The sequence below is a fragment of the Micromys minutus genome (genome assembly GCF_963924665.1).
Source record: "Micromys minutus genome assembly, chromosome: 13".
NCBI lineage: Eukaryota > Metazoa > Chordata > Mammalia > Rodentia > Muridae > Micromys > Micromys minutus.
In genome coordinates, this window is record NC_137982.1 from 35,555,153 (window position 1) to 35,571,884 (window position 16,732).

General features: G+C 35.7%; 1 protein-coding gene across 1 annotated transcript in view; it reads left to right on the forward strand.

Moving 5' to 3' along the window:
• PSMD14 (proteasome 26S subunit, non-ATPase 14) overlaps positions 1–16,732 on the forward strand; it is a 90,016-nt gene that overhangs the window by 65,353 nt on the left and 7,931 nt on the right. The window contains exons 8-10 of the mRNA XM_080927119.1: positions 3,886–3,993; positions 10,833–10,907; positions 12,424–12,549. Of these exons, the coding sequence (XP_080783245.1) occupies positions 3,886–3,993; positions 10,833–10,907; positions 12,424–12,549 (309 nt within the window). The remainder of the gene's footprint in view (positions 1–3,885; positions 3,994–10,832; positions 10,908–12,423; positions 12,550–16,732) is intronic.

Consider the following 16,732-nt stretch of genomic DNA (forward strand, 5'->3'; position numbering starts at 1 on the left):
TCCTCCCTCCTTCCTTCCTCCTTCCTTTTTTCCTTACCGGCTATAGGTGTTAGGTTATAATTATAAAAGATTCTAAATATTTATATCTTCCTACCCCCTTGAGCTCAAGAAAATGATGGCATCAGTCTTCCTTTTGTTGTGTGTATTTGAAACATGTCCATTGGTCATTGACTTTAATATACGTACAGTTGGAAATGCCCCTAAGAAGCCACTGTGAGAGGAAGAGAATAATAGTAACCTCTGCTGGAAGTATATATGCAATAAAATAACTTTTCATTAAATTGCATTGAATGTTGCTTTAAAAAAAAGAGCTTCCTTTGGATGTAAAAGTCAGGGTTGCAGTTTGATGCCTTAGAAATTTAGTCTGCTCTTTTTGGGACCTAGAGAAACATGGATATTAAAAAACAGCATATTGAATTAACTGTTATATACTTATAGAAGAAGTCAAGAATATGGATTAAACTGAATCTGAAAATAATTACAGCTTAAACCCTAAGCCAACTTCCTCGTTAGATGGAAATGATAGGTCCTTGACCCTTGGGTGTACTCGGGATAAACAGAGAACTCAGTATTGTTTTCAAAACTATTTTGCTTTTGTAAGCTGAGACAGATGTACAAGAAAGATGCAGTTTTTATTTTGTATTGGCAGCTTCCAAATATTTAGTATCTATTTCCAAGAGTTGCAATTAGTAAAGCAGCCATGGTACTGAAGTCTGCACATCCCACAGCTAATTATATTTGCAAGGTCAGAGTGAATACATATTTTCAGAAAAATAAAGGGTTATATAAATATGTGTCTTCTACTTGGCTGTTATATCACAGTTTGTTGATCTGGAGTATAATGTGTACAATTCACAAATTTGTCTGATAACAGAAAGTGGTGTGTGATTGTGTTTATTTTACTAACCAGTATATTCACAGCAATCACTTCCAAATATCTCTCCAGTAAAGATGTGTTAATTACAAAACAGACAAGGTCTTCTATTATATTAAAGCTACTAACAAGAAGACAGCAGGAATCACACATGTAAATAGCATCATCAACCCCTATTTTAGTCCTCTGTTTTGATCTGTGAGTTGCGCATAGACCAAAGGTGCTATTAAAGACTGAGTGTATGAAATAGGCAGCATTATATGAACAAAATTTATTCAACAAGAAAACAGACCTTTAACATGAATTTAACAAGCCTGAGAAATTATAAACTATCATATGCTGCAGATTCATGCAGTGATAATAAACAAAAAAAGGAAAGTAAGAGGTTTCCCTAAGCTAGCCAAACTGCTAATGGTTTTGTTATAAGCTGTCTACTGTTGCACTGACCTCTGAAAAGTCTCAAGGCACTTGCACAGAAAAAATTAACTGGTCAGGCTGGTAAATAGAGACCCAGTGGGTTTTAGGGCTTCAATATTGACAGGATTTTCTTGTTTTCCTTCTTACAGTATGGAGGTTATTGTTGCTATGAGGAGGTGATTTTGATGTCTTTTTTTTTTCTACTTTCTTTGGGTTAAATTTTGAGGTTCACAACTGGTTTTATGTATACATATTTCAGAGTAAGCCATTAAAAAAGCAGAATGCCTTAAGAATGCATTGTTCTTTCTTTTTCCCCTTTAGTGTCTTAATTCTTGGAGGTCCTTTGTTTTTAGTATGTTGCATTCTGACTTATTGTCATAACAATGAGTGACCACTTGCTGTCATTCTGTTGCATCATTCTGTAAATACACAAACATGGAGAAACGCCCTGAGCTTAGACACACCTCCAAGTTCTCACTGGGGCTTTTTCTTGAATCTTACTGTGGCATAATTAACACCTTCTTCACCCATTGCTCATTAGTGTACTGGACATTAATGAGTCTATTTTGATAGGTTGTCCTAAAGGAGAAATCTACTTATTCTCACAGCCGAGAAGGCAATTATAAAATTGTACAGAAATTAAAATGTAGAATATATTGCCATATTTACTTTTTATTGCATGTTAAATCTAATTTTGGTCTGCAGGTTTTTGAACATGTTAGTTTCCTCAAGACAGTTGCTATAGTGATGGCAGAAAATTCCTTTAATTTTAGTGTAATCATTTCTGTTGCTGCTCAGGAACTATCAATCTGAGCATGTCATTTCATCTGGGTCATAATTTACTAGTTGAACAACATATTAAATTCTTAAAGCTGTGTAAAGTTCTCTCTCTCTCTCTCTCTCTCTCTCTCTCTCTCTCTCTCTCTCTCTCTCTCTCTCTCTCTCTTAAATTTCAGGGTTAAAAGAAGTAGGTCATGGCATCCACTTAACTGTGACCTAACTGGCATTTTCATTTTCTTTTATGATGCTTCGCACCTGCTTACACTGTTCCATAAAATGACACATTTTTGCATGGAAATTGCTTTCTAATATTTTAGCTTGAAGACAGTTGGCCATAAAAAATGTATGTAAGCATTTTATTGATATATAATATGAAACTTTACAAATTCTTTTTCCTAGAAATAATTTTTATTGAACTCTAAGCGTGGAATTATAAAGGAGTTGACAAAACAGTGATATGCTGTTTTATATTTACAATTAACACTTAAAGCAATTGTTTAGGGTTTTGATTCAATGCTTGGCTTTGAAGCAAAAGAAGTTTTGGAGAAAGTTCAGGCCACAGAATTAAAAGCAACATCAAAACTTGACTATTGTTATCATTAGGACAACAGGAGTATATAGAGACCTTCATAGAGCATAAATAACACTTCGTTGAGACAAGGTCTCACAGGTTAACTCTGGCTGGCCTCAAACTCACAGAGATCTGCCTGAGTCTGCCTCCTCAGGAATGCTGGGATTAAAGGTGTGGTTGTTGACATTATAAGCATGCATTTTTAGAATTGATTGTATTTCAGTTAGCTTAACTTGAGAATAATAGTTTTTAATATTTCAGTGTATTGACACGACAGTTGTATAATTGAAAGGAAATCCAGATAACAGTAGCTTCAAAAACACTGACGTCTTACTTGTTTCATACTTTTGAAGGAGCATCATGAAGTGCTGTGTTGTTATTTCAGGATTGTCTTGGAGAGGTGGTCTGTCTTAGTACCACATGGTTTTACCTAAAATGCCACATTTTTAAAGCTTTATGTTCTTTCAAGTGTGAAGGATGAGCATGTCAGCAATAAAATAGTGGAAAATAGCTGATTCTCATTAATCTCTTGATATGAAAGAGCTAAATAACATGTTATGTGTTATGAAGGAATCTGAATCTTTAATAAACAAAAAGACTGTTTTTCCTTGAAATTGTAACCTATTGTTTCTGACTGAGAGCATGGGTGACCTTGGTTTTCTTATATTGTGCTCTGATCCTTGACAGTGGCTTGGATGTTTAAAGCCATTAGACAAGGTATAAAGTGTTTCAGAATCAGAAGAAGTAAAGGGTATCTGACTAGTAGAGAATACACGGGCAAGTGACGTGCAGGCTGCAATTTTGTTGTCATTTCAAGTGCAGCGATGGCGTAACTGATGTGACAGGACTGGGCCTTAGATGTAGTCCCTTAGCTTGTGCTCACTTTCAGTTTTCGTTTCCCTGTCACTCATTTTGACCAGGAAAACTTTAAGTAACAAGTAAGCACAGCAATGAAGGTTATTTGCTGAATGCTTAGTAATGACATATTTTTAATAATAAAGATGCTAAGTTAATATTTTGCTGCTTCATGAAAATCGCAATAATTGGTGTCACCTTACATTACAAGATAGAGGGTGGTATACTGATGGCACTATCAGCAGGAGGCTCTTTTTATAAATATTATAATTAAATGATTGTCTGGAAATGGGCCAGAAACAGATGCGTGTTGATCTTGCCTTGTCCACTGTTGCTTGGCACCATCACTTGTTTTAAAAAGAAACTGACTTGACACCTTGTTTTACAGGTTGTTATTGATGCCTTCAGACTGATCAATGCTAATATGATGGTCTTAGGACATGAACCGAGACAAACGACTTCCAATCTGGGCCACTTAAACAAGCCATCTATCCAGGTAATGATGATATTTGATAATGTGTTAAAAGTCTGTTTTGTTATTTAAATGTGCTGTCATCATTTTAAGATCTAATTCTTAATCGTTTTAATTTTCTTAAAAGCAGTCTTTTTTTTTAATTGCCTTTTTAAAAGAAATCACCAGCTCCTTTTGAGACTACAGGTTTGAACCAAGCCTGTGCAACAGAACAAAACTCATATGTGTATATGTATGAATATATGTATGTATCAAAAAAAGATGGAGATAGTATTGCAAAAAGTTACATTTGCCTCAACTGAGACAGTTTTTAGTCGAGTTTTAAATGTTTTATCATGGGAGTATAAGAGAACCTCTCTATTGATTCTATCTTCTGAATAGTTGGCATCCAAGAGGAGGGCCAATAAAAGTTTCAGGTAGGAGCAGTTAGCTAACCTAGATTGGTTTCTAAGCACTCTTCAGAGTAATAAAAAATAACGCAGAAAAAGCAGGATGTTTTAAGAGGTCCCAAGAAACAGCTCTTAGGTAGTATTTAATTCTTTCCACCTTTTTTGTTTCATTCCCATCTTTGATTAAAGTCCTCTAAACCACATATAAACATTTTTTATTAAATTTCTATTTTGTTTGTCTAGTGATATCAACTGCTGTTACTTTGGTATTCAAACACCTAATATCCCTTTGAGTGATAGTGTTTTCTTTGTTCCATTCACGTGCTTCATTGTTTCAGTACAACTCTTTATTGTCTATAAGAAATTATGTTAAATGTGTTTTTAAGCGCACAGTCTGTGTGTCTGTGTAGGTAATTATTTCTCTAAAGATTAATTAATTGGACAAAAATACCATGTTTGATTAAACAGGACACTCAGGACAAAGACATTATAGTAGCTACTGCCATTCCCCTTCTGAACCGTTGTTTTGCTTTAAGGTTGTCTTTGGGGAGTTGTGGCGTTGACAGTTCGCCATGGTCCAGCCTTGGTCACACTTGATAACTCTGTACTTTTACGCAGTTTTGCTGTTGGTATTCATTCTAGCTCTTCATCATAGTGACATGCTTTGTCTCAAAGAAATGAAGTATGTTGCTTTTGAAATAAATTTTTTTAACAAGGTAGGCCAAAACTACAGAGAATAATGAGTATGAAATAAGCTACCAGCGATTTTGATTGGGCACAGACAAGCCCATACTTGCATGTTCCAAGAGAATATATTATTGGGTCTGTTTAGCCCCTGATAATGACCTTTCTCATACACCCCCATAGCATCATCCTGCTTCATTATTTTCTACAAAAGGTTAAATAGCATCTCACAATCTAGAATCATTGTGATTACTACTACATGGTATATTTCTGCCAGAAGTTTTTACTAATTGCAAGTCAGCAGCCACCTGTTGCATGTTTCCTTTTTTAAATTAAAACACTGCCTTTTAACTTAAGACAAAAATCGATATCGAAACCTGTTTCTTCTGCACTAATCCACTTGGTAGTGTTTAATCCTACCTTCTATCTCTAATTAAAAATGGACCCTATGAAACAGCTTTCCAGCCTAAGTTAGAAGGCTTTTATACAAAAGCTAAAGTGGCATTGCCTTTCCTATTATTTTAAGTTTGTCTTGTCTCCCAATTAGAATCTGTAAATATATTTATTTATTTCATAGTTTATGTAGTGCCCATTGGAATGACATCTGTCTGGGAGCTTTACAATTTTAAGACAATTTTAACACTAAAGTACATGAATTCAATCAAGCCAAAAAGAGACACAACTTAAAACACTTAAATTTTGTAGGGCAGGCTAGATAGCAAGTCCATAATAGAATTTGAAGGTGTGTATATGAAAATTTTAAGTTGTTGATTAGAAACCTTTCAGAAATACCATGTCTTTTATTTTGAAGGAAAGTTAGTTGGTGCTAAGAGGGAACAATGTAGAAGTAAGTGAAAGAAATCTGACCACAGGCATTAGTATACATTCTGGAAATCATTGGTGATTTTCTAGCACTGTATTCTGTTATACAAACGAGAATGTTATGATCACATTTTAAACTATTTAACCATCACAGGAAGGTTTAAATTGAATATACAGGTTCCCCCTTTATTAAGTACATGTTTTAGAACTTGAACTTATATATTTATACCAACACATTGGATTTGGTTTTCTTTAGGTAGTAAAATAATGGGACTTTTCCCTCTTGTTTTTCTTTATCTTTAATCTAATTTCTTTATCTTTATTGGTGCATGCCCATAATCCCAGTACCCAAGAGATGGGGAGATCTCTGAGTTCCAGGCCAGCCTCGTTTACAGAATGAGTTCTAGGACATCCAGGGCTATACAGAGAAACCCCATCTTAAAAAACAAAAACAAACAAAAAACCAAAACAACAACAAAAAAACCAGAAACACTGCAGTAAAACAAAATATTTATAGTATTTTATGTTTTTTTATGCATTTTATGTGTGAGTGTTTTGCTTGCATGTAAGTGTGTGTACCATGTATGTGTTTGATACCCTTGGAAGTTGGAAAAGAGAATCAGATTCCTTAGAACTAGAGTTTTGGATGGTTGCAAACCCACAGGTGAGTGCTAGGAATTGACCTAGGTCCTTAGCAAAAGCAGCAAGCTCTTTTAACCTCCGAGTCACTTTTTCAGCCTAAGAAAATACTGTTAATGATAAATTCTATTTTCACTCTTAGAGAAATTACTGTTCTAAGTATAATTCCTAAAACAGTGCCACTTGCTTCTAGTATAATACATAAAACAATTTTGTACCTGGAACATTTGGCTATAAGTGTTTAGAAATGGCAGTATTTATTTTAGTGATTAATTTTTTAAAGTACTCCATTAAAAACTTGTTGGTTTTTGATATTTCAAAAAAAGTTGCAATTAATCTTGAAGTTGTTACCCTGTGGACATTTAGTTAACTTTGGTACTCAATACATGCACCTGGCTTTGAAGTGTAGCCCTCAGCATGATTGCACTGTTTTGCTGTAAATATTAAAAATCTAAGTGCTTATCTCTTTATCAGCCTCTGAGAACACCACTCTAGTGTAGAGCAGAGCCCACGGACTGGCGGTTGGTTCACTCTGCCTGCCCTGCAGCTTCTGTCTCGTGTAGGTAATACTGCCCAGTGTTTATATATTACATTTCTCAATCCACAAACCCTCTACACAATAAGACACAAACTGCCCTTCTATATGAGATAAAATGACCTACAGAAACCCTTAAAATATTCATATCTACCTATATCCGATTACGGACGCCAGGATCTAAGTCTGCTTTTTCCAGTTACATCTTGATCTCCCCCTCCTCTTGGAGTTCCCTACCTTTTTTCTGTCTATCTCTTCACTGTCCAATCATTTATCACCTTAACATCAATCTACAACATTATGCAACAGAGTTAAAAGTATTTGGAAACATTATTTAATAATTACAAGATGCAGACATAAAACAGCAGCAGTTAAACAGTCATAGGCATTTTCTAGATGAGGCAGCTGAGGCCCAGAAACCTGAGCTGTTTAAATTACTCTTGACATATGTAAGACCTGGTAGACCTTTTTATTCTTTTATATTATAGTTGGAAATTTCATACAATTTTGCCCTGATTCATATGTTGTCTGTGTGATACTTTGGTTTGTTTTGAGACAGTCTCACTCTGTGTCCAGGTTGGCCTCAAACCTAGAATTCTGCTTTAACCTCCTGAGTGCTGGGATTACAAGTACATGTTATAATGCCCAGCAAAGTGATTTATAAAACCCTTGTTGTATCCATAGCAGATAATGTATGGAGGTTTAACCACAAGTATACTGGATCTATACCAGTGGTTCTCTACCTTCGGGGTCTCTCTCTATCCCTTTGGGGGTCAAATGACCCTTTCACTGAGGTTGCCTAAGACCACCAGAAAGCAAATTTTCTGTTACAATTCAAAACAGTAGCAAAATTACCATTATGAAGTAGCAACAGAAGTAATTTTATGATTTGGGGGCAGGGATCTCCACAACATGAGGAATTGTATTAAAGGGCCATAGCATTAGGAAGGCTGAGAACCACTGCTGTTCACAGTCTTCCTGTGTGGTCAAAGCTTCTGGTCAGTTTGTCTCAGTAGGTGAGTAAGTAAAGTTGTAATACTGTTGACTATTGTTTTATCATGTACTTGCTAATCTTTCACGGTGCTTGTGATAAGTTTTATTACATTTATCAAAGTAATATAATTGAAAACCAAATGGTGCTACCAAGCACTAGGTTGTTTATTTCAGTGGCACTGGTGATTCATCTTTGAAATGAAGGCTAATTTGTCTGTGGACTCAGGGACTGGCCTCTGGGTTTGTTGGTTGTAACCATTGTTAGTTTTGCCGTCATGTAGTCTTCAGTGCAGTTAGTTATTGCACAAAGATTGTGCTTACAACCACGTTGCCCGCTCCAGTCAGGCTGTGTCTACACTGAGACATGTTCAGATTTAGGGATCCGTGAGCAGTTCCACTTTCTGATTGCTATGGTACAGCAATTTTATTCAGTAAAAGGTGATTTACTACATCTGGTAATTTTTAAGTAGATAAGGATGTAATAGATCTCTTACTGACTAAATTTCATACACCAACAATTTGAAATCAACTTTGTATTTTCACATGAAATCAATTACTTTCTATCGTCTTTATAGGTTACTCTTATAAAATGTATTAGTAATGTGAACACCGATTAACCTAGGAAATACCAAGTCATTTGATATTTAATTTTTATATTTAAGATATTGTTTTTTACTCATCTGTCATGTACATATAGAAGAGTGAGCCTACTAGATTGTTGTGTTAGAATGTGTGGGTTATAAAGCGCATACTAGGAAATTACTGGGTGTTCACTTCCCCCCAACTTTTCTAGGCAATTTTAAGAATGTAAAATACCTAGTTAGAAAGTGGTGGTTATTTGGTTAGGTCTGCCTTTATTTTCCAAAAATTAACTCCAAAACATTTTGATTTTTTTTTACATTTGCTTTTTTAAAAGTATAAATTATATTTCTATTTCTTCTGTACATATACAGTGACTTTTATATATATATATATATATATTTACATATATATATGAAAAAATAGAAAAGAAAAAGCACAAGAAACAAAACACAAAATTGGGAATTATATAAGGAAAAGACCATTTTTTAAAAAAATGTTCAAACAAAGCAGTTTGAGGCAAAAATACCATTGGACTCAGTTTGTATTGGTTGTCTGCTGCTGGGCACCGGGCTGTGCTTACTTATGTGTGGTATGTGAGCCTCTGTTAGAGAAAATACCTTTCTTTTGCAAGTTGGAGATGGTTTCTTGGTATGGATGGGAGCTTGTGCATACTTCCTGTGTAGGCCTTGTGCTCGCTGCCAGAGTCTGAGTTCATACATATGCTGGTTGATGTGTCTGGAAGACATTGCTTCCTTGGTGTCATCCATCCCCTCAGGAGTGGAGTGTGATAAAGACATCTTTTCAGACTAAGTGCTCCAAAGTCTCTACTCTCTGCACATTGTAGAGTTGTGGGTCTCTGTGTGAGTCCCCATCTACTGCAAGAGATTGAAGCCTCTGATGTCAGCTGGGACATGCCTGTATGGGTATAGCAGAACGTAGTTAGGAGTCATTTTATTGTACATTTCTTTACAGAACAATAGTTTTGATTTCTCCTGTAGTTCCTTCTTTTTTAAAAATTGCTTAGGTTTCTGTTGTGATTTATCTATTTATCTTAGAGGTTGTGTTGGATGAAAACAATTCTGATAGATGGGATTTGGATTTCTTATCTCTGAAGAACATAGTGAGGTGAACATGGTAAAGAACGAGCTTCTGGGTCTGCACAGGGCCTGTTGGTGAGTGTCTGTTGTACAGACACAAGGGTAAGACAGTGTGTATGTGTGTGTGTGTGTGTGTGTGTGTGTGTGTGTGTGTGTGTGTGTGTTACCCTGGCAGGAGATCCCAGAAGCTTATTGGTCAGCCAGCATATCTCAGTCAGTAAGCTCCAAGTTCTGTGACTAGGCCTTGTCTCAACAGTTAACGTGGAGAGCAGTTTAGAAAGACTCCTAAAGATGTCCAGGAGTCTTGACCTAAAAGGACAAACAAATACAATGAACAAACATGGATTAGCAAGTGTAATCGCTTGTACACGCACCCACCCACCCACCCACCTTCTCATTGCTAGTTTGGAGAATTGCCTGAACACAATTAGTGAAAATTGAATTAACAAAAAGGGAAACCCAGATTAATGTGGATGAAGAGACATGGGTACTATTGACTTGTGTTCTATTTTTCTTCTGGAAAAGCACATTGCCCTCTAAAACACCATAAAATCAGGTAATGGTTATGGGTAGTTTGTGACAGGCTCTGATGATGAGTTCAGACTGCATTGCTGTGACCGCATGGCTGTGGGAGATTCCTGTAGTGATGTAGAAAGAGTCAGTCCTTTAAACTTCATCCTAGAACCAGCAGCTGAGGAAAATGTTTAATTTACTCTTCATTTATAATAAGACCCCTTCTAGTTTTGTTAAAAATTTCTTATGTTTCATTTATTTTGTTGAGAAGGGATTTGTAGGAGTCAGTTTTATTCTACCATATGGGTCCAAGGGTTTGAACTCGGGTCTCAGGCTTGGTAATAAGGGCCTTTACCAACTAATTTTTCAGAAAAGCTGGGCATGGTAGCCATGCAGACCCGTAATCTCAGGACCCTGAGAAAGTGGCTGGCAGATCTCTGTGAGTTCAGGGCCAGTTTATTCTACACAGTAAGTTTAAGACCAGATGGAGCTACATAGTGAGACTTGGTTAAATAAATAAATAAGAAGGATGTGATTGTATCATGCATAAGCTATATCAACAGTTTGATTAGATGATACATTAATTGATCATTTTAAAATTGCTTTTAGGCATTAATTCATGGATTAAACAGACATTATTACTCTATCACTATTAATTATCGGAAAAATGAACTGGAACAGAAGGTAAGTCTATGAAAACTTTTCTTCTTACTTCTGTGATGTATTTTTATGCCTGCATGTATGTTTATGTACCACTTGCATACCTGTTGCCCTCCTGGCTTCCCCAGAGCTGGAGTCACACTGCAGCTACAGTGGCACAGCAGCATCGAGCAGTCCGGTGCTGTGAGGCTTGTTTTGCTTTTCTTCTTTTTTTACATGTCATAATGTATTCAATTATTTAAAAAAATTAACTTTCTTCCAGTGGAAGTACTTAAATGAAGGCAAATTCTAGAGCATGAGTTTTTTTAAAAAGCTATTGTAAAATTATAAACTTGTGGCTGGAGAGATGGCTTATTGGTGGCTACTCTTAAATGACCCAAGTTTGATTCTCAGCAGCCACATCGGACTTCTCATAGCTGCTTATAACTCTAACTCCAGGGGAACTGATGCCCTCTTCTGGCCTCTCCAGGCACATGCATGTACTTATACATAAATAATGTTTAAAAATTAAGTCATATGAAAAATTTCCAGAGGACATTTAGGGAGACACAGAACAACAACAACAACAAAAGACAAACTCAGTCTTGTGAGACAGACATCTCAGCAGATACAGATACTTCCTTGTAGGCATGATAGCAAGAGTTGACTGTCTTGGACCTATGTGGAAGAAGGCTAGAATTAACTCCTTAAAGTTTTTCTCTGACCTTCATGTACATTCTGTGGCATGTGTGCCCACCCAAAATAAATAAATACAGTAAAAGAAGATAGCAAATTTGTGAGGCAGGTGAGGTGACAGCCTTTTGAAATGCTGAATCTGGACGTTTGTGAGTGAAAGGTCAAACTGGCAACATAGTGTGACTCCCTCCCTGCATCACCCCTGCCAAAGAAAAGTGCACATGCCTGTGCACATAAACCCTGTCTTTAAATTTTTGAGTGTGCAGTTGTGCAGTTATTTATCTTGTTGACTGATAACCCAGTTCCAGTGTGTTGATGTGTGTGAAAACTGGACATGTCTGTGAGTCTTTTTCTAGTTTTGTTTTGTCAGTCTGTCAGTAAGTAATAAGTTTTTATAGCAAACCTATATATATAATATGGGAGTTCAATGCAGCCTTTGATTCATTGTTTTGTTTTGTTTTTTTTAAGCTGCTGCGGTTAGATATTTTAAAGTTTAGCTAGCCCGTGGTGATGTTAAATACTACTGACTAAGGTAAAGAAAAAATTCCCATAGATACTATAAAAGCGGTGTCTCACCATGCAAGGGAAGAAAGATCTTTGTTAAAACAGTATGAGACAGTCATTCGTAGTCAGTGTATTAGGAAAGGCATCTGTCTCTTAATTGACGTGGGTACCAGAGAGAGACAAAGGCATGGATTTTGAGCACCAGTGTATTTTAGTATAAATTTAGGATATTTCCAGCTGGTACTTACTTAAATGAATAAAATATATTTAAATTCATTAATTTTTGTGAAGTTTTTTTAAATAAGACAGGGAAAAGAAATATTTTTATGGTACCAAAATAATGCTTTCCCCATATTTTTAGATGCTGTTAAATTTGCATAAGAAGAGTTGGATGGAAGGATTGACACTTCTGGACTACAGTGAACATTGTAAACACAATGAATCGGTGGTAAAAGAGATGTTGGAATTAGCCAAGAATTATAATAAGGTAAAAGTCATTTATTTCTTTACAATTGTCAAATGTGTATAATTAGGTACTGAATGGTTATACAAAATAAGTAGCTAAATAAATAAGTAAGTAAGTAAAAATCCAGAGGCTTTTTTTGTAGATTTGATGTATAGGCAGTCTGGTCCCTTACTAAAACCTACCACCATTATGCAAATGTGGCATAGAAAATACATACACGAAGACAATTAGGTTTCTAAATAGGCAGCTGGGGAAGTAGAGAAGTGTCTTAGTAGTTAAGAGCACTTGCTTCTCTTAGAGAGAACCTGTGTGGTGCCCTTCACCCATGTTAATACACATATTGAGACATAACAAAATAATTCTTTTAAGCTTTTACATTTTTTAATTTAATCAGTACTTACTGAAAGCACTGGGACAGGCTAAAAAGTAAGACCTAAGAGTGCTCGTTGCCCAGAGAGCTTACTTGTGTAAAAGAACATGAACAGTACAGCATAGTACATTGTAGCTAGTGCCATGGACAAAAGAGCAGTGACTAGGGACACACTGGCTTTGTATGGGGCCAGGAGAAATCTGTCTTATAAAAAAATCCTATGTGCAATACCCTGGAAATACTTATAATGCTAAAATATATGTGGTTAATGGGCTGGGCTGTTGGCTCAATCTGTAGAGGTCTGAGTTGCATCCATGTAAAGAAGCTTGGTGCGATGCTGAAGAGGTAAAGATAGCCTTGCTGGCCAATAGCCATAATCGCCAAGATACAGAATCAACCAGTATCCAGCAATAGATGAATGTGTAAGATTTTTCTCTGTCTGCCTCTGTCTTTGTGTATGTGTGTGTGTGTTCACAATGTAATGCCATTTTTTTATTTAAAAAGAAAGAAATCCTGCCATTGTAACATGATGATCCTGGAAGACATGGTTAAATGGAATAAACTAGACACATAAAGACAAATCTTCACATGTGAAGTCCAAAGAGCCCAAACTCAGGAATAAAACAATATAAAATCTTGGCTTTCAGAATCTTGAAGCTGGTGTTAGGAGAAGCTGGGGAAAAAAGAAAAGGAATGGAATACGTTTAGGAAATGGGATATATGGCTAAGGTGTGTATGGTGAGGAACAGGAGAGAGTTCGAGGTATTAGTGATCAGAGGCATGGTAACCTGGACCCTGACTTTAGAAACAGTAAGAGGAGCTCTGAATGGGCGTTAGTTACACTAAATGGCTGTGTTGTGTAGTGACAGTGTTAATGGAGGCATTGATAGTAAATGTAACATGTCACTGATTGGATTATGGAAAAACAGGAAAATCAAAGATGAAATTAACATTTTCTGCTTACACAACTACAAGTGTGTTGGTAGAAATAACCTTTTCAATGTAGATAGGGAAGGAAGGAATGAAGAAAGTGTTTTGTTTATTGTTTTTGTTATCTTAATTGATTCTCAGAATAGCAGGTCTCCTGTGGTGTTTGGTCCATGCACCCACTCTTCTGTCCCTCACCCCTGCTTGTGCCCCGCCACTCTCCACATCCCCTCTTCCCACCTTCATGTCACATGTGTTCTCCTACGCTCCCTTTTCAGTTCCACGATCTATATGCCCAAGGTTACTGACATAAAAACTCAAAGCTACATTTTTTAAACAATTCAAAATATTGAGAATTAATAGTAAAGGCTAAAACTCAAGATTTAGGAGGCATAGTTAAGACTGATTATTGAATGGTAATATTATTTTTTTAAATTAAGCACTATGTCTTATAAAAATATTATACAAGAGAAAGTATGTAAGATTTATCAAATGTTAACAGCAAGTCATTGTGAGAGAACTGAGCTGTGAAGTAAAGGTAACAGATTCTTCAAAACTGAATTTCAAGCAGAGGTAGGTGTGGTTTTAACAAGCATGTCCTAGAATATCTTTTAGAGCTGGGCCCCCCACCCCCATTACTAGTTTGAGAGTATTTTTTTTCTTTCTGGTGTAGCTTTCATGCTGTAGAGATGCAAAACCAAATGTTGCTGTAGGCCTGGATAGAGAGAAAAAGAAGTCGTTTATCATCTAAAATAGTTAACCTTTTATTGTCAAAAAAATAAGCATAACAAGTTGTTATTCAGTAGACTGTAGAAATGGTTTTTATTTCTCTGTAACATTACTGTTAAGTAAATTTATATTCCCTTCTGCCAGGAAATAACCTATTTATGGTTACTGCTGCCCATCCATAGAATTTTTTTTCCTATATTACAGTTTAAAAAATCTCTGTAGTACTAAAAATCTTGTAAGGTTTGGTTAAAAATGAAAACAGTGTGTAAGCTGTGATAGGAAGAGTCCAGATTTGGGGATGTAATTCCCTCTGTGATTGAAAGAAATACGTTGAAGTTTTTATAGTAACACTTAAAATACACAAGGAAAGGCCCGTGCTACCACAGTTCTTCATGGCATTCTTTTTAATTGGTTGGCTTTTTAAGCTTAGGTAATTATTGTTAGATGCCAGTCAGGTCCTAAAGTAAAAGGAGTTTGAGGATAATTACATTCTTATGTTCCAAGTTTTCAATCTCAAGTCTGAATTTCACACAGGAGTTCTGCTTGATTATTACTCATTGGGTTTTCTAATTACTGAACTGTGACACCTGCAGCACTGTATTCCAAACCCCCATCTTTGCAGGCCAAAATGCTGCTGCTAGGTTTGAGAACTGCTTATCTGTCATACATTTGTAAATGAATGTATAGGTGAAAATGTATTACAAAAAATTATTCTTAAGAATAACACAAAAATGAAATTTTGCCTTTTAATGCATATAGCTCTATAAATTGAGACCTTACAGCTAGCTTGTCAGATAATATATATATTTTTATATTTCATATAAACTTTAAATATGTTTTTATATTATGTTTATTAAGTAGACATTTTTGTGGTCATGTAATTAGATAAAAACAAAAAAAGATATAAATATTGAGGAAAATTGGCCAAATCATCATTATTTGAATATAATGTGCTAGATTATTGGAAATCACACAGGAATCCAAGAGAATAAAATGATAATTTTCAGAGCTGTTTTGTCAAGAATGATGTGTAGGTGGTTAAAATGCCTTTAAAACAAAAAGGCAAAAGAATTATGGAAAATAGTATTAAACATGAAAAGGTTCAACCTTATTAAAGAAAAAACTTATTAAGTAGACATAACTTTCAATATTAAAAGTTTGTGAAAGATACTATCAGTGGGTGAGTAATGTGTAATATTTTACAGGTTGTATTTTATATGTATATGTATTATTATGGGCATCATGTATGTTTTATCATGTTGCTATGAAGCCTAGATAGGACTTTGCTGGAGTCATATTTTCATTACTTATCTCTTCTGTGACTACAAACAAGGTGATCTCGGAAACATTTCCTTATCTGTAAAGTATACCTGCTGAGACCAATTTCTAAAATAAAGAATTTTTTTCAACAGTAATACAAGCCAGTTCAAAAGCAGGCAATGACTTGAATAGTCATTTCTCCAAATGGCAGTAAGTATAGGAGCATTAACATCGGTCATTAGAGAAGTGCACATCAAAATCATGGTGAGAAGTCAAGGAGGGAGGACTTGGTTTGTAATTTTGGCTCCTAGGAGGCAGGGGCAAAACAGCTATTACAAGATCTGGCCTTCATTAAACAAGCTCCATGATATCCCGGGAATGGGCAGACCAAAACCACCCGTAGTGACACATCACTTCCCTCAGTCAAAATAGTCAAAAGGAGAAATGTTTTGAGGATATAAAGGAACTGGAACCTGATTACTACTAATAACTGCAAAGCAGGGCAAGTGTAGCTGGTCTCTGGACCTCACTTCTTCTTTCTCCTCTGAGCATGACTACTAATAAAGCACAACAACCCCTGAACAACCAACAGCCTCTGTCTCTTGGTATACTAGCATTCACATGCCCTATCAGCAGCTGGTGTAACCCATGCCTCTGGTAGAGCACTCAGCAAATCAGTCAGTGATATATCACACCTGGGATTAAAGCAAAATTATATTCTTACAGTACTTACAGTATTTCTGTGGGTTTGTTTTTTTTTTTTGTTTTTTTTTTTTTTTTTAAGAAATTAGAGTTTTAGAATTCTTATTCCAGGTACCTGCTATAGAAAACAGTTCAGCGATCCTCATAAAGTTAAAAATATGTGTAACTTTATAGCCTAATAATAATTCTACTCCTGAAATATGCACAAGAGAAGCA